We start from the raw sequence: 18,964 nt of genomic DNA, 5'->3' as shown, positions 1-18,964 counted from the left end.
ATTTTAAATTTAAACAATATATTTATATTGTGTTGCAAATAATGAAATATCTTGTCATTCTTTACAATATAAAGAGCCATGAGGCGACTGCTATCATGATTTGGCGCTATATGAATAGAAAAGAATAGAACAGAATAATTATTACTACTATAAGTGCTACTGTAACGTCAGCTGTGATACGTATTTCAGTGAAGGTGGATGGTTGACAGCCTGCCAGCTGCCTCGCTGTCCACAGAGTCATCGCGTCACAGATTATTTCCTAACAAAAATAACTTCAGTTTCAAACAAACAAACAAAAAACAAGTTGTCTGAGTGCCAAAGGTTCAGCAGACCTGCACTGTGCTACTATGGTCAGTGGTCATAGTAACATAGTAAAATAAGTCCACTGAAGGAATAGGGAAAAGCATACTAACAGTGCAGTCAATACTTGGATAAATAACTGTTGTTATTTATTTTTTTCCATTATTACATGTTGCGCCATATGTTAATATGGGATGTGCTCACATACATATATGTCCATGTTTGAAGTGTGAAACCTACCAGCCAGCACACGGTACCATCACTGCATACCCGATGGACTAAAATGCACCTTGTGTAAATGCATACACTGCCGAGCACCATATGGACACGCTGCACCTAACTCAGGCGTGGGTAGCGATGTGAATATGTTGGAGATGTAAATGCAGTGCGTTTTATAACTGTCCTACAGGAAACACCTACATCCTTGTCTGGGCATTTAATTGTGCGAACAAAAAAATCCTTTTTTGTTAAAAAACAAACAAAAAACTCCCAAACATGTCATGATGCGTGTACAACACCAGTAATCCATCTTTGTTACCCTCAGTATCAGAGACTGTGTGATCATCTGTAAGGGCCACAGGTGAGTGGATCACACAGTCACTGGTCGTTGTTCAAACAAACAGGTTCATGTGTGAACCTGCTTGTTTGACTCCCATAATGTTTTTATTTACAGGCCAAACACATTTATAAATTTAATAGTTAATAGTTTTACATATTTTCATCGTCTTGGTAGCTATTGTAAAATTTCAAGTTTTTAAAATGGTTTCATTTTGCTGCTCAGCAAACAGCAAATGTAGTCTATACTAAAATTTCACAGACGGACGAACACTGTGTACGTGTGTGTGTGGATGCGTATGTGTGTGAGTGTGAGGGGGCGGTGATGATTCAGAAGTCAGATTTCTCACAGGAACAGTCACTTCACTAAAAGCAGAAACACACTGCAGTTGGCTAGTGAGGACAGACTATTCCTTTTTCTCTTTGATGGAGAATTGAATGATTTACAGAAAACTATACAAACTTTCAAACTGAATATTTTATTTCGACTTGCTCACTGCTTTTTCAGTCGGTCTTGAGAAAGTGCGTTATGTCCAGAGTTACCAATCTGTCAAAACTGCGTCAGGAGAGGATGCGGGAGATCAACCTGCGGGTAAGTTGGCATGTTCTCGAGTTCTGCATTAATAATAAAGACTACAGCATCGGTGGCAAGTGTTGGACATATTTTGACGACAGGCAAGAAAGCACATTTACAAAATCTTGTGATTGTTAGAATGTGTGTTCATTAATACAGTATTGTAGGTCATAGACCGTAGCAGTTCATGGTTTTGTCTCCACCCCCACTCACTTCCTCACTCCTTCACCCGCTTTTGCACTCTGAACCATAAATTTGGTCATTTCCGTGTTGTGACAGAGAGCCAGCTCTTGAAAGACATGAGCACAGGGCTGGCAGATCACTGGGCCTTATGTAGCTGCATGGGCTGCAGCTAAGTCTACATGCAGCATGTAGGTGGTTGTGAGTATGTTTGCTTGTACACTGTGTGCGAGCTCCTAGGACTATATTCGACTATAGCAACTGTTGCCATAGAAATGGCTGTGACTGTGTGCTGTTACCAGTTTCTGTTGAGCTTTCTTGGCGCAACAAAGACATTTTCTTTGTTGGGCACAATGTCTTGTCTCCAACCTCCATGCTTGCGATGAGGCAGACTGGGGTGGTGGTTCCCATTTTCGAGATGAGGAGCTGAAGAAATTGTTCCAATTACAGGTTGTTTCACACTGCTCAGTCTTTCTGTGATGTTTCTTCGAAACTATGATTCATTAAGTGTGCTGTGTATTTTCAGCATTCCCAAAAAGTGCTATAGGGAAGTCTAATATGATTTTACTGGACCTCTGAAATCGTCATCAGGGTCAAGAAGGTCAAACTTTCAATCAATCAGACTTTCATAAAAAGTGTTTTATCTTTAAAACTGTGCTTAAAATCCCCCTGCCTTGGTTTTTATTGCCAACATTAACATTAGCATGACCTTAAAATGGCCTCTAATGATTGAAAGCTTTCCAGTGCAGCTGAATTAAAGCAATTCAGTTCAGTTTTATTTATACAGTGTCAAATCACAACAACTGCCTCAAAGTGCATTATATTGTAAGGTAAAGACTAGAGGTGGGAATCACCATATATCCCACGATACGATATTATCACGATACTTAACGCACGATACGACATTATTGCAATTTTTAAAAAATATTTTGCGATATTCAGATTCTGTACATAAAGGTAAACTTTATCAATATTCATTTTATCTAATATCAAAGTCTCGCACTCAGTCTTTCTCTCATTTCAGTTTTATTGTTGACAAACTGAACGGTTTGTATTACAGTCTAGTCCAACTTAACTGAATGCAACCATCTGGTACGATTATAGCTATTCTGAACTATGCAATTTATGATAACTATGCAGCCCATTCAGCAACTGAAGAATTTGAAAGTAAATTAAAACAAAATATAATTTTACATTAAATAAAAAAGTTTTAAACTTAATTAAAATAAAACATAAATTAAAGTTAAACACATTTGGACAGTGAAGGAATGTCAGGATTCTTGCTCAGAAAAAGGATCAACATGCTCTGAAGTCAGAGTTCCAGTCCACAAAAACTTTTTTGTAACAAAACATCGATTTCTGCCGTCCCTGTATCGATACATTATTAGCAAACAAAATATCACGATACTACACAGTATCGATTTTTCCCCCACCCCTAGTAAAGCCTCTACAGTAATGCAAAGAATACAGAGAAAACCCCAATAGTTATATGACCCCCCCGTGTGCTTTGGTGACAGGATCCAGGGTCACCTGGTCCAGCCCTAACTATATGCTTTAGATAGTGTCTGTCTCCTGAATCCAAACTGGAAGCTGGTTCCACAGAAGAGGGGTCTGAAAACTGAAGACTCTGCCTCCAACTCTACTTTTACCTTAGAAACCCCAAGTAAGCGCAGTCTCACACTGAAATAAAGAACGTGTTAAATCAATAGTGGACATTGGTTGCACACATTTGCTTTGGCATAAACTTAAACAACTTAGTTAAATCAACACAACTTATTCACATTCAATAAACCTGTGCATTTTGTGTTGATGAAACGTGATTGAAACATGTTTAAATGAAGTAAGTTGAGCTCTTGGAATATTTTAATCCTTCACAATTTTGTCACTTTATTCCAACAGTATTCAATAACTTTTACCTCAATACTACTTGGTCACTTGAATACTACATGTTGTCTTCATATTACATAATTGATAGGTTTGTAGCTTGAACCCATCCGCTGGAACGTTAAAGGCAATATAATTACACTGCAAAGCAAGACACAAGTAGGCAAGCTTCTTCATGTTTCTCGTGCACGGGAGAGAACCGGACAGGCACCGTTCCTTCGCTTGACCCCAGTTGCTCTCGTCCGTTCTCCCGTACCACTGTTCTTTTATTGAGGTTACATGAATATGCATAAGTTCATTAACATATGACGTCTACATACACACAAAGAGTACCTTGCCTGTGTGTGTGTGTGTGTGTGTGTGTGTGGACTGCTGATCAAAGGGTCAAACATCCTTGGTCAGGAAGAGGGTAGCCTCCCCCTCCCCCTAGATGGTTCATCCTAGATAACACGGTGAGGAAGTCCTGCAGTTCATCTAAACAAAGAGCACTTAGACTAGAACAGACGCAACTACGTTAATCCTACCATAAAACAATAAGACACGGTATGACCTCTCATGCTCCCAAAGTGCTGTCTAATACACACAAAGTTTGCAGACTATCAAGGATCAAAACCTCTACCAATCTACAACTAATTACAAAACTCTAAGCATATATAAGTAAATATTTCTAAGCATAAATGACAATCAACAATACAAATCTAACAATAATGTTCAACAAAGTCTAGAGTCTGGCTAACATAAATGGTTTTGTCTCCACTTTACAACAACTTCCACTGTAGCCATCCTACTAGCTTTATCCGGGTTGCAGGGGGGCTGGGGCATAACCCAGAAGTGATAGGGTAAGAGGCAGGGTCCACCCTGGACAGGTCACCAGTCTATCACATAGAGACAAACAACAGGTTTAGAATCACCAATTAACCTAACTCGAATAACTACATGACTTTTAACTGTGGGAGGAAACCAGATTACCCAGTGAGAACCAACTGCAAACTAACCAGATTGTTTAACCAACATTAAACAATGTTTGAACAATAACTGCTTCCAGCTAAACCCAGCCAAAGCAGAAACTTTGATTACTGCACCAGGGAGTGCAATACCTGATATTAAACAGCATCTGGGTGATTTAGGTTCCTCACAGAAGCATAAGCTTAGAAACCTGGGTGTTGGTTTTGATGAAGCTTTTTCTTTGGAGGGACATTTAAATCAGATAGTAAGAACCTGCTTTTTTCACTTGAGGAACATTTCAAAACTTAGATCCATCGTGTCAACAAGTGAACTCGAGATGATGATACATGCTTCTGTCTCTACAAGACTGGACTACTGTAACAGCCTGTTTACTTGTCTAAACATGAAAGGGCTAGCTCGTCTACAGGTTGTTCAACTATGCAGTGAGGCTGCTGACCGGCTTGAACAAGGGAGCTTGTATGACCCCTGTGTTAAAGTCGCTGCAGTGGCTACCAATCAGATTTAGGTCCCATTTTAAAACTTTTACACCATTACAGGGACCACCCCCCCCATTGCTGATGTGATTCGTACACATACCTCTTCTCGTAACCTGAGGTCATCAAACCAAAACCTTTTAGTGGTCCCCCACACTCGCTGTAAAACTCGAGGGGACCGATCTTTCCAGGCTGTTGCATCCAGACTGTGGAATGCACTTCCTTTATTTCTACGGGCTTTGGACTCAGTGGAGACCTTCAAAAAGCAGCTAAAGACATTTTTATTTCAAAAAGCTTTTAATGCTTTTAAAACAACTAGCTTTTAACACACTTTGTGACACGTCTGTGAAAGGTGCTGTATAAATAAACTTTACTTACTTATTACAAGGCTTGATGCAGAATTTTCTTTATGTTTTTGTCTTTGACAGGTTAAACCACAATAAATAGTGATAGCATACACATGGTGTGGGCAGTTGTCTGCCTCTTATAACCCGTGATCTTGTGAATTTCATGAGTCCAGCAACTAACCACTCTTACTAGATTGTATCATGTCATCTCAACAAGAACAAAATAAGTTGAATTTCATACAGATCCTACATGATTTAATCATGTTTACCATAGAAACATGAAATTATTTTCTTCAAATTACAAGTTATACTTTTGTAAATGTAACAACCACCCAATTTTCTTTTTTTGAGTGCAGAGTGAAGTGCTCTAATCGGATAACATAGTACTATAAGGTCATTAAGATAAGACGGGGCAAAATGAAGCAAGACCTTGTACGTGATAAGAATGATTTTGAATTTGATTTTGGATTTAACAGGGAGCCAATGAAGCAAAGCCAATATGGGAGAAATATTCTCTCTTTCTAGTGCCTGTCAGGACTATAAAGGAGGAGGACTCTTCACTGACATGAACAAATTGTAAATACAAATACAACTACTCTTTCAAGGATGTTTGATATAAAGGAAGGTTGGAGATTGGTCTATAATTAGCTAAGACTGCTGGGTCTAGAGATGCTTTTTGAGTAAAGGTTTAACTACAGCCAGCTTGAAGGCCTGTGGTACATAGCTGATTATTAGAGATAGGTTGATCATATTTAAGATCGAAGAATTAATTAATGGCAGGACTTCTTTGAGCAGTTTTGTAGGAATGGGGTCTAAAAGACACGTTGATGGTTTGGAGGAAGTAATTATTGAAGTTAACTCAGAAAGATCAATTGGAGAAAAAGAGTCTAACTTAACATCAATGGTACTAAGAGTAGCTGCAGATAATATTTAAGAGTTACATAGAATAGAAGAATAATCCTTTAATTTTCCCACAAGTGAATAATTTGGGTGTGACAGCAGCAAGAGAGACACATATACAAACAAACAGTACACAAGACACAGAACAGAGACATACACAATTTTTACATAATTACAACAAGGACAATAGTTACCGAAAGCAGAGTACTGTACAGTTATTGAAATTAAATAAAATGAAATACAGATAAGAGGCAAACTCAGGTTGTAGTGCGAATCTGTTGATAAAATAGTGTCAAGTTACAGCGCAGATGTAAACATCTGTGTTTGTTGGGAGCAGGTCTGATTGTACAGTCTGACAGCTGCAGGGAGGAAGGACCTGCAGAAACGCTCCTTCATGCATCGAGGATGCAGCAGTCTGTCACTGAAGCAGCTCTGCAGCAACATACATGCATGGGGTGGGAGACTCTGTCCATCAGAGATGTTATTTTGGCCACAGTCCTTCTGTCTCCCACCACCTGCACTGGGTCCAGGGTGCATCCCAGAACACAGCTGGCCTTCCTGATGAGTTTATCCAGCCTCTTCCTCTCAGCTGCTGATAAACTGCTGCTCCAACATACCACACTGTAAAAAATGACAGACGCCACCACAGAGTCATAGAAGGTCTTTAAAAGCGCTCCCTGGACTCCAAATGACCTCAGCCGCCTCAGCAGGTAGAGTCTGCTCTGACCCTTCCTGTAAAGAGCATCAGTGTTGTGGCTCCAGTCCAGTTTATTATTCAGGTGAACACCCAGGTACCTATAAGAGTCCACTATCTCAATGTCCACTCCCTGGATGTTCACCGGTGTCAGTGTGGTGGGTCTGCATCTCCAGAAGTCCACCACCAACTCCTTGGTTTTCCCGGCGTTGATCAGCAGGTGGTTCTGCTGACACCAGTCCACAAAGTCCAGAGTCCACTGTCTGTACTCTGAGTCGTCCTCACCTGTGATGAGGCCGACTATGGCAGAGTCGTCAGAGAACTTCTGTAGGTGGCAGCGTGGGCAGTTGATGGAGAAGTCTGCAGTGTAGAGGTTGTTCCCTCACATACTGTGGGCGGCCTGTGAGGTAGTCCAGTATCCACTGTGACATGTGGTGGTCCACTCCCGATATCTCCAGCTTGTCCCTCAGAAGTCGTGGCTGGATGGTGTTGAAAGCACTGGAGAAATCAAAGAACATGATCCTCACAGTGCTTCCAGGCTTCTCCAGGTGAGTCAGAGCTCGGTGCAGGAGGTAGATGATGGCGTCCTCCACTCCGATGCCAGGCTGGTAAGCAAACTTCAGCAGATCCAATGAAGACCTCACCAGGGGGCGCAGATGGTTCAGAACCAACCTCTCGAGGGTCTTCATCAGATGTGATGTCAGGGCTACCGGCCTGTAGCGGCTGAGGTCCTTGGGATGGGAGGTCTTTGGTACCGGTACCACACAGGAGGTCTTCCACAGCCGTGGAACTTTCCCCAGTGACAGGCTCAGGTTGAACTGATAACCTGGGATGCCACACAGTTCATCTGCGCAGCACCTCAGGAACCTGGAGCTGACGCCATCTGGACCTGCAGCCTTCTGCACCTTGATCATGCGAAGCTCGTTCCTCGCTTGAAGTGCAGAGATAGAAAGAGAGGATTTCGTGGGGGGGGGTATGTTGGAGTCCACAGAAGCCGGGGTGTGTGTGATGACTGGGAGCTGAGAGGTGTGAAGTCCTGAGATGAAGGACAGGCAGGCCCTAAAGATGAGGGAGATTGCAGCAGGGGGGACGATGCTGGGGGAGGGGTGGGTGGTTGATCAAACCTATTCAAATATTTATTTAGGTCATTCACCCACCCCAAGTCTCCTGCAGCCTGGGGGGTTGGTTTTTGTCCTGAGATTGTCTCCAGGCTGTTCCAAACCCCTCTGATGTTGTCCTGTTGCAGCTGCTCTTCCACCTTCCTGCTGTAGTTTTCCTTCCCTTGCCTTATCTTCCATTTCAGCTTCTTCTGGACAGCTCTCAGCTCCTGTTTGTCTCCAGATCTAAAGACTCTCTTCTTCTCCCTGAGGAGAGGCTTTATTTCAGGATTTATCCATGGCTTGTTAGAAAAACACCGTACCTTTATGATGGGTACGGTGTTGTCCACACAGAAGTTCATGTAATCTGTAATGCAGTCTGTGATGCTGTTGAGGTCATCCTCCAGGGGGCTGCAGAGGTCGTCCCACACAGTAGAACGGAAACAGTCCCTCAGGGCCTCTTCAGTCTCTGCCGACCATTTTTTAACTGTGCGTTTCACAACTGGTTCTCTGTAGTAGAGGTTTATACACAGGGCTGCACATAAGTGGTCCGCAGGTGCGCATTCGCTGTCAAAATAAAAGATGCGACGCAAAGAAGTTGCAACGCGCGTTTGCGTATATAAGATTTTCTGGAGGAGGACAGACATTTGTTTAGAACTCTTAAAGATGTCAAGAAGCTCCTTTAAGCAATTACTTTGGTTTTCCTCCACCTCCAAAGAATAGCAGAAGGAGTCCGAACTACAAAAGAAGCGCGTATTCTCGGAAAAGTGGTTGCAGGAGGTGAGCTGGCTTCAAACAAATGATGATCGCACAGAGATGTGGTGCAGAATGTGCCGTGAAAATCCCACTCTAGCGGACAAAAACACTGCCTTTTATATGGACGCAAACACAGGTTGCAACTTCTTATCTGGTGCTCGTCTTTTATTTTGACAGCGAATGTGCACCTGCGGACCACTTATGTGTACCCCTGATTATACACAGGCTGGAGATGAACCAGGGGAGGGAGAGGTGATGAGCTGTATGCCTGGTGCTGTGTTTGGAGTCTGCTGGTTACAGTGTGCAGGACCTCACAGGCTGCTGCAGCGTTAGCAGAGGGCGGGGCATGCACAGCTATCATAATGACGTGTGGAAACTCTCGCTGTAGATAGTACGGTTTCATGCTAACCGTCCTGGCTTCATAACTATGTGCTACAAGCACACTCTGATGGGCAAAGTTAAGTGGCAAACCGTCATGCCTACTTAAATTTGTGCTGGAATTACTCTGTGACAGCAGAAATGTGCATAAACTAGTTATGGTAGGACATTTTGCCAAAGTAGGATGGTTTGTCAGAACACTGGAAGTATATCACATACATGGTGATGGTTGTGATCATTACTAGTTAACGTTAAAGGGATGGTTGGCTCAACAGAACTCTGACTGTTTGTCAGCCTGGCTACAGAGCTGCAGAGAAATCTCGGGCTGTTCTTATTTACATCAATCAGTGATGAATAGTCAGATGTTCTGGCTTTATGGAAGATATTACAACATTGCATTTGTTTATGGCCAAGTTAACTGAACATGTAGTTTAGTAATAATTCTGCTTAAATTGCTCCTCTTTCATCCCAATCTGTCTTTAGACTCATGCTATGATGTAAATAAGCAGAACTAATTTCACAGATGTTAAGCAGCAGATTCAGTGCATAAGCTCTACTGTCTCTCAGTAAATGTATGTGAATAAGTATTTCATACTACACGTTTTTTACATTCTGTTTCATTTTCAGAATAAAGAGCGAGAGCGCATGAGGGAGCAAGAGAAAGCTGCAAGGGAGAGTGTGGTGCTCAAGCCCAATGGTCACCTTTTTACATCTCTGACAGTGTCAGGAACCACACTCTGCTCAGCATGCAACAAGAGCATCACTGCAAAGGAGGCTCTCTGCTGCCCTAGTAAGTAACACTCTAGTTATTCCACCACTGTCTCATCATTATGCTTTATATAGTGTAGTATGACGATGTGTAGTATGACGATAGTATGACGATAAAGCCAGAGACACAAACCTCAGAACAAAGTTCTCTCTATGTCTAAAAACACAGGATGTGCACTGAGTTATGCGTCACCTCTCTCTTGGTTTTTTAGTATTTGGTCCCTTTTTATTAACTGAATTAGACTTTAAAAGGAGGGAGACAGGAGGGGTATTTTAAGGCCATTACATTAATATTTAATTCTTAAATTAAACTAAAAAAAAAACTATTTATGGTCAAAGATGAAGAGACCTGGTTCCACTCTTATTTTCAGTCAGTCTTCACTTTAGTCACAGGAAACAGAGAAGCAACAGAGAAAACCCGACAATCACATGTCCTTTTATGAGCAAGCACTTTGAAAACAGCGGGGAGGAAAACTCCCTTTAAAACAGGAAGAAACGCCCAGCACACCCAAGCTCGGGGGGGGGGCGGCCGACCGCATCCTGACTACATCAGCAGTCACAGTAATGCTGATGGGAGAATCTTTATTATGATTGGATGACTGAAGAAATAAAGAGCAGTCAGTGAACAGCTTCAATCACCAAATTAAATAACCTGTCAAAATACAACAATAGGAGTTTTTGCTATTTGTTTTTATCACAGTGTGACGATGACAGCTCAGTCCACTCTCAAGTATCAGTGTTTGGATCAGAGCTACTGGCTGGCTGCAGGCTGTGTGCCCTCATGCACAGTATATGCCATAATAAACTATCGCTCACAGCTTATCATGTGTGAAAAATACTGTTGTTAAGTGAAGTATGTTTTAATCTAAACTGTGAGCCAAACAAGTTGTCATCAGTGCATACGACTTTCTGTCAGCTGTTTCTTACTTTCATTCCCGTCCATACCCGTACATTTACACAGCGCCACTGTTTTGCCCACTGAGGACTGATGTGTTTTACATCACAATTGTTGGTTTAACCAGTGGGTTCCTTTGCCCTCTTGCTGTTTTAAAAATGTAGGTAAAATAAGCACTGAATAGGTTCTGGATAAATGAAGAAGAGGAGCCTCCCAGGTTACGTTTGAAAACTGCTGGCTTGCAGGTTTTTGGCAGTGAAAATCGTGACTAAAGAGATTATTTTGGTTGTTGATGTGATTATAGTGAAAGATCTGTGTCTATGAATGTGTTGATTTAACTGCATGTTTTATGTTCCTCACTGTTTACTTTGCCTCTTGTGTCTTCATTTACTCCAGCATGCAGTGCCACTATCCACAACCGATGTCGAGATACTTTGCCAAACTGTGCCAAAATGAAACAGAGGGTAAGACACAGACATCACTACTAATCACAGTTTCTGCAAAGAGTCTCTGTGTATCAGTTTGAACACGTGGTCTTCATCCGTCTGGTCTGGGTGAGGCTGAGCTTGTTCAGATGCATGGTCATCTCATTTTCTTCTTGTTTCCTAAGCACTGGCAGTGTCCAGAGTGTCCTGTTGTATCCATCACTGAGTGGCTGTGTGTGTGAATGGGTCAGTGTGGCTGAGAGCTCTTGTGCAAAAGAGCTTCAAGCAGTGACTAAGATTAGCTAAATGCTGTTTAATTGACTGATCTCACAGACATGTCACAGATTTAGAGCTACAGTTACCAAGTAAAACAGTGATGTTATAGTCAAACCAACAGACGCTGCACTAGTGAATCCAAGCAATGGAAGAGTTTTGTACTCCTTTTGTATTTGAAGGTATCAGATCACTTTTTAGAACGATGGTCTTTGGTTAATCAGAAATTATGAATCACAGCCTGTAACAGTTCATCAAGACTACGAATCGTTTTTGTCAAACTGTGGACGTAGTGCTGCTGACGTTTACATGTAACACTGAAAGTCTGCACTTCAGTGTCTGTGCTGTCCAGATACTTACTGATCTAAACGTATTTCTATTCTGAATAGTTCCCAATAGTTCCAGCTGTGTCTCCTGCTGTTTCCTGTTTGTGTCATAGTCTTTCTGTTCTTGTACTGTTAGTGTTTCTGTGGTTCCTGTAGTTCCAAGCGCAGAGTCATTTCCTAGCGTTACAGCGTTCCCTCATGAACAGCCTATTGGATTACAATGTCACCAGGGTTTTAATAGTTTTGCAGTTTTCATTAGTATTTATTTTTATTTAGTTTTGACTTCAGATTTTCAATTTTGTATCAGGTTTTATTAGTTTTTACCTTTTGTTTGCTAGTTTAGTTTTTATTTTTTTTAAACCCTTAGTTTCAGTTATAGTTTTCGTCGTGTTTGCAACAATGAAGTGTAACAACATCCCAGTTTCATCATATCAGTCATGCTCTTCTGCTTATCCTTGGGTATGTTGCTCTTCCAGCTACCATACCCTGCACCCTGGACAGGTCGCCAGTCTGTCGCAGGGCTAACACGCAGAGACAGACAACTCACATCCCCACCTATGGGAATAAATAAATAAATGAGGGCAGATGAACAACCATTGATAGCAGGCAACTATAAGATATATATCTTGGCCCCAATGAGACTATTACCTCTTGCAGCTCCGGGTGAATTGCTAAACTTTTTGAAGGCAAAAAGTTGTGTAGATATCCCAGTCTCAATAAACATATTCACCAACGCTTCCTCTCGCTTGTGATGTTCCTGCGAACGGACCAACCAGCAGCCATCGGCTCGCTGTTGGAAGCACTGCATTAATGGTTTTTGTGGAGTTGTCTCGGGATGCTTCACGCTGCCCGGGGTTAGCTTCTGTTTCTGGGGATGAGGCTTGGGCGTGCTCCCTTACCTTCTCAAGCTAAGCTAGGTTAGCCTTCTTGTGTGAGCTTTTCAAAGGTTCCCTTTAGAAATGTTCCGCATAATTTGTCTCTTTCCACTACAAGACACTTGCTTTATCTAAAACGCAATCATATTCAGAGTAATATGAAATTGGACTCTGGCGATTTCTCCCGACTTTTGCTGACGTGATTCTGCGCGTGGACGGAGCAGCGACACAGACGACTCGACTAACGTACTGCCCCCTGCTGGCACAATGAGACACAGCAAGAAAAAACCTGGAAACTACACTTCACTTTCACCCGACGCTATTGAAAACACATTTTCGCTATAAATCCAGTTAATTTTAGTTAGTTTTGTGAACGCTCATTACAGTTTTAGTTAGTTTTCCGTTTTTTGCAAAGTCTTGTTTTTATTTTTATTTCCGTTAAGAGGTGAAAAGAGTGAAAAATGTTTTTTCACTTCTAGTTTTTGTTATTTCGTTAGTTTTCGTTAACAATAATAACCTTGAATGTCACTGTCAATAAAAGGTTGTTTTAGTTCCTTTTATTTATTCCTAACAGTTTGCTCTTGAGTTCTCAATCAACATTAAATATAATGAATGGTGAATTTATTCTGGTAGCTAAACTGACCTAAAAACTCTCTTTGTTTCATTTTTGTGCTCCTGTAATTGTAGTTTTTGTCCTTTCAGCAACAGAAGACGGCCCTGATGAAGAACAATGTTCCACTGCGTGCAAAAAGTAAGAACAATGGAACAAATCTAAGAAATGAACTGCATATTCTGCCTCACTCTCGTCCTGTCTTCTTTCCTTCCTCCCTCCTATCTATCTCTTTATCAGTATGTTCCTCCGTCATCATTAAAATCCTCTTTAGCTTGCTAACATGTTGGAATATTTTTCCCTTTCTTCAGCCAATTCTCTTTATAATACAACTATTTTCTCCTCTCAGCTCAAGGAATGCGAGAACGTCCAACTTCAGCTATTTACCCCTCTGAAAGCTTCCGACAATCTCTGCTCAGATCACGCCGTGGCCGCTCTCACCTATCCCTGTCCAAGAGTGTCTCCACCAACAACATCGTAGGGTGGGTCATAAACACAGAGCGAATATTAGTGTTGCTCTGTTGTTTGGTTAAAGCTACCTGAGGTCATCAGTGCACGCTGGTTTGCTGGATTAAGGACAGAAACCAGTCACATCCACTAGTTTGGATTTGCTTTGTCGAATGTTCAGCGAACACCAAGAATGCATAAAAAGCAGGACAGGAAATGATCTTTTAAAAACACAGTATGTGACCTTAACCGTGGTCACTCACTGTCACATGGTGGGACAGGAAAGGTCATGAAGCTAATTCAAGATGATTTTGAGCTGCAACCATGAGTATTCATGCTTGCTTTCCCCCAACATGTCAATGTTTTTGATGAGTGAGGCACAGAACAGACTGTGGCTGACAGACAGATGATGATGAAGATTATCCATCTTCATGCTACAGTCACTGGCAATGATAAAGATGTATACAGGTTTTGTAAATGCTCACAGGGACGGTGTGATAATATCTCAGATTGCAAAATTTACTCTGCTCCACCTGATTTGAATTCAGCTCAGTTCAGTTTATTTATATGATACAAAATCACAACAGCAGCCGCCTCAAGGCACTTTATGTTGCAAGACCCCACAATACTGAGAAAACCCCAACAAGCACTTAGCGACAGTAGGAAGGAAAAACTATGAAGGCCCGAGACCCAGACTAAGACATGCAAACTGGACACAGAGACCGGTGGGGGTTACAGGAGGCACACATGGCCCCCGTGAAGTCGTGCGAACAGTGCAGCCTTGTTGCTCTTTTTCTGTGACACATACACCCAAAAAGAGCAGAAAACCTTCAAAAAAGATAATCTATTACAAACCCTCCACTCCATGTTTGTCCGAAACCAAAGAGCTCATCCACTGTGTCTGGGATTGACACTGATTTGTTGAGTTTGTGCTGGCAATTTATACGGCTCCACGCTAATATATATACACGAGGAAATTTTCAGTTAACCCACAAACTTAGTTGGAAACTGTCAGTTTCAGTATGTCTGTCAATCAAAACACCAACATTCCCAACTCCAAAATGTATGAGTTGGTGTGCAGCCAGTGAAATCTCTATGCATTAAACACCACTGTTCAAGGTGCCTCTTATTATTTTAACATTTGGCTCTGTTTGGTTCTCCAGTTTGTTTGCCGCTACATTTATCTCATGCACAATAGTTAGGCACCAATAATACCTGCATGCATGTGTGTGCTGCAGGTCGCTGAATGATGATGCTCCCCTGGGACTACGCAGAATTCTCTCCCAGTCGACAGACTCCCTCAGCTTCAGAAACAGAACGATGTCGATGGAGTCGCTCAATGATGACGGTATCGCAAACATCCAAGCAGCACAAAATCTTAGACAGCTCCATGTGTTCAGAGTCAGTTAATTATACATGTATGTTATATACTCACAAGTCTGCAGGCCAAAGACTGGTCATTCTTCCAGCAACATCATAATGCACTGGACTGTAGTAGAAAACAAACCAGAACAGTTCATGAAGTCCATTTCCACCCAGAGAACTGATGCTGCTGATTAGATATGTGCATAAATGAGCAGTTGAACAGGTGTACCTGGAGAATGTAGGTATTTAAAAAAGAAATTCCTTGTGACTATTTTCCACATAGAAAGTAAGGGCTGAATGGGAGACTGCAAAGAGTACAAGTTCCAATAATCTGTCTGATAGTTTATGGATTAATAAGGTGGACAGAACGTTCTGTCCACGCCTGCACACCTTCTTATTGTAACATTGTGACAAATGAATGCATGTTTCCAGAATTTAAGCAAGCTTGTCAACATGAATGCATGTTTGGTGCTTAACTTTAATAGATAATTGCTTAACTACTAGTAGTTGGGGGTGGCTGCAGCTCAGGAGGTGGAGCAGGTGTCCACAGGTGGTTTAATGGGCCGAATATCCTTGGGCAGGATACTGACCCCAAGTTGCATCCATCAGAGTATGAATGTGCGTGAATGCTAGACAGGAAGCACTGTCATATAAAAAAATAAGTGCTTGTATAAATGGCTGAATGACCCTGGTTGTATAAAGTGCTTTGAGTGCTCGGGTAGAGTAGAAAAGTGCCACAAACGTGACACATTTCATGAAGAGGTCGTTGAATCTTCAAACCTTCAGGAGAAAGCTCAAGTCGTCTGTTCAAACTTTTGTCTTCAGTCTACAATAATCTCTCATATAACAATAGTAAAATAAACAATAATCTGTGAGTCTGCAGTCTTTCATACTGATCTTCTTTTCCTCTTTAGGAGAACTGTACTACGCCTCAGTCCTGGAGGAGATCGAGCTTGAGGGCCAGGACTTTAAGGCTGACTCGTGGAGCATGGCTGTGGATAGCAGTTACTTACAGACACATCGCAAAAATGTTATCAAGAGGCAGGATGTCATCTATGGTGACAAAAACATGATCTATTTTTCATCATTTCTGCCTCATATGCAGACGTTCAGTCTATTGCTAAACGTTATACATGTGTTTGCATATGGACACACATAGAAAACAAATCAGTATGTCACCGTTTAGAAATATGCAATGGTTGTCATTTAAAAATGTCGTATGCATCTCATCTCACCTTTGTTATACGTGTGTGTGTCTCTTAGAGCTGATCCATACAGAGCTGCACCACATGCAGACACTGCAGATCATGGAGAGGGTGTTTCGACAGGGCATGCTGGAGGAGCTTCAGTTAGAGCCCAGCACCGTGCATGCTATGTTTCCCTGCCTGGACCAGCTCATCAAGATACATTCCCAGTTTCTGGCACAACTTCTCCTGCGGCGCAAGAACAGCCTGCAACCTGGATCCAACCACAATTACACCATTCATCAGCTGGGGGATATTCTAGTAGAGCAGGTTTGTGATTCTGCTGACTTCCCCTTACTGACTCATATCCACAGTAACGTGACTTGTTTGTGTTCTTCTGCCAGTTCTCAGGCCAGTCTGCAGATGACATGCAGAAGACTTATGCTGAGTTCTGTAGCCGACACTTAAAGGCTGTCAAATTATACAAGGAGCTGCTCGCTAAAGACAAGAAGTTCCAGTTCTTCATACGGGTAGGAGACACATGCATGGACATATGTATATGTTAACGACCGTACCGACCTACCAAGACTTGTTCCAATTATACTTCCTAATTATTATTTCACCTTCCTCCCTCTCTTCCTCATATTGTTGTTGGGACTGCTGGCCTTCCTGCTGCACTCCTCCACAGCTGTTTCCAGCATCAGCAGCCTCGTGTGACCGCGAGGGCTTGTTACCAGTTGTTGTTGGTGCTGCTGTTGACGACGCAGCAGCATAATAAATATGAACAATAAAGCAACAATAAGCATAAGTAAATAACTGGCTTACTTGGCACCTACAATGTTTCATACTAAAGGCATTTTAATTTTACTAAGCATAGACTAAAGATGTTGATCATGTCGGAGGAGAGCTAAAGGGTTTGAATGAGCATGTCTGAAAGACATAAGGAACCAGATGTCGCTGCTATAATTGGTTAAAAAAGGGCAAAAATGCTGTTTCAGAACAAGAGGACACGTTCAAGAAAAAGAAAACGCAGCTTCAATTGAAGAGTGGAGGAAATGCTTCATCGGTGCCTAAGATAAATTCACTGCCCCCTAAAATTAAAAGAACACTTGGAAAACACATCAGATCTTAATGGGGAAAACATTCATGCTGGATACTGATACTGGTACAGATGGTAATGAGTTAGGAATGAAAGGATGCCTCATTGTTTGATGGAATGAAATGAAATTATGAACCTACAGACGGCTGAATTTAAAGAATGGCGCAGCAGGCTCTCCCATTTTACTAACGGTACTCAGGAGTTTGTATGACTGACAATGTTGGGACATGCTCCTAATGAGACGGCAGATGGTGACCTGGGGGATCTACTTTTACATCTGCCTGCACATTTGAGCCAGATAAAGTGCACCAGGAGCAGCCCAGTTAACCACTGCACCAGTGCAGGGTACAGTGGGGCAGAGGAATTCCCACTGATACTTAACGACGGTCAGGATGGCGTTGCTCAGCCTGTAGATACCCGTGTGCGAATTCTTTCCCCCCCATTGATATCTGATGTTTTTTCCAAGTGTTCTGTTCATTTTATCAGGCAGTGCATTTATCTTAGGTACTGATGAAGCACAGACAGGCCACCCCGACCATCACTGGCCCACCACTAAACTTGTCCAGGCAGCAGAGTGTTCCCCACGACTTCTCCGGGTCCTCTTACGTATGTCACGTGTGTTCAGTGTGAACCTGCACTTATGTGTGGACAGCACAGGATACCAGGGTGGACCTGCCAATTCTGCTATTCTGTGACAAATGCCAATCATGCACTCACACATACAGTGTCGATACAGTGTCGATACAGTGTCGATACAGTGTCGATACAGTGTTGATACAGTGTTAATACAGTGTCGATACAGTGTTGATACAGTGTCGATACAGTGTCGATACAGTGTCGATACAGTGTTGATACAGTTAGCACAGGGCTAGCTAGACATTGTCGCGCCCTCAGGCCACCCTCGTGGAAGCTGGTTGAAACCATGACTTCGTGGAGAAAAGTCATACCTTTGACTTCAGCTCTGCTGAGTGTATGATTCAAACTGATCGCTTTTAAATAATGATGAAAAATTAAAGCTTCCTTTCTGTCTCTTAGCAGCAGGTGAGTCGAGGACCCTTGCTACGTTGCCATGGTGTTCAAGAGTGCATCTTATTGGTGACTCAGCGGATGTTCAAGTATCCTGCACTTATTCAGCGCATTCTGGACAACACAACAGGTGACTCATCCCAGTCATCTGCCTCCTTCTTTTCTCAGATCTACAATGTCACTAGAAAATTAAAAAATGCTGGTTTTCACATTTAACTAACATTCATGGTTCCACACAACGAAGCAAAACCAGGCTTCAATGGGAACTTTTTCCTCTTCTCCATTTTTCTGTTATTTACTGTAAACCTAACCCTTTAACACCCAGGGTAATATATTTGGTACATGAAGCTTTTGTGAGCTGGATTTAGTAAATTAAAACTCATATATGCAAATTCATATTTCTTTCTTTCTTTTGAAAAAATTGTCAGAAGATGAAATTCAAACTTCACAGTTTTACTGAAATTAGAGATGAATCAGATGATTGTTTCTATTTTATCCAGATGATGAAGAAGAAGCTTCCTCTGTGGCCCAGGCTCTGCTGATGATCAGAGAACTGCTTAGTTCAAT

The 18,964-nt window shown here is 42.0% G+C and overlaps 1 protein-coding gene and 1 long non-coding RNA gene across 4 annotated transcripts in view; one reads left to right on the top strand and one right to left on the bottom strand.

Annotated features, from left to right (window-relative positions):
• Positions 1-1,206: 1,206 nt before the first annotated feature.
• The window catches only part of LOC309698299 (rho guanine nucleotide exchange factor 2-like), a gene marked incomplete at its 3' end in the record, with an annotated part of 37,011 nt that continues 19,253 nt past the window's right edge, over positions 1,207-18,964 (top strand). For 2 of the 3 annotated variants that reach the window (XM_082520634.1, XM_082520635.1), the window contains exons 1-11: positions 1,207-1,447; positions 9,732-9,894; positions 11,164-11,231; positions 13,369-13,417; positions 13,626-13,758; positions 14,962-15,071; positions 16,003-16,146; positions 16,352-16,602; positions 16,677-16,802; positions 18,410-18,527; positions 18,898-18,964. The exon at positions 18,898-18,964 is cut by the window's right edge and continues 10 nt beyond it. In XM_082520634.1, the coding sequence (XP_082376760.1) occupies positions 1,385-1,447; positions 9,732-9,894; positions 11,164-11,231; positions 13,369-13,417; positions 13,626-13,758; positions 14,962-15,071; positions 16,003-16,146; positions 16,352-16,602; positions 16,677-16,802; positions 18,410-18,527; positions 18,898-18,964 (1,292 nt within the window). In that variant the 5' untranslated portion in view covers positions 1,207-1,384. Of the gene's footprint in view, positions 1,448-9,731; positions 9,895-11,163; positions 11,232-13,368; positions 13,418-13,625; positions 13,759-14,961; positions 15,072-16,002; positions 16,147-16,351; positions 16,603-16,676; positions 16,803-18,406; positions 18,528-18,897 lie in introns of all 3 variants that reach the window. The other variant, XM_082520633.1, reaches the window with a different exon arrangement.
• Positions 11,247-12,922, bottom strand: LOC309698300. Its single transcript, XR_014274055.1, has 3 exons — positions 12,691-12,922; positions 12,440-12,581; positions 11,247-12,346 (listed from the first exon to the last, which is right to left on the bottom strand). It is a non-coding gene; the product is annotated as an uncharacterized lncRNA (long non-coding RNA).

Source organism: Aulonocara stuartgranti (genome assembly GCF_965226115.1).
Source record: "Aulonocara stuartgranti genome assembly, chromosome: 22".
Lineage (NCBI taxonomy): Eukaryota > Metazoa > Chordata > Actinopteri > Cichliformes > Cichlidae > Aulonocara > Aulonocara stuartgranti.
Note: the sequence above shows the minus strand (reverse complement) of the source record. Positions and strands in the feature narration are given on the sequence as shown.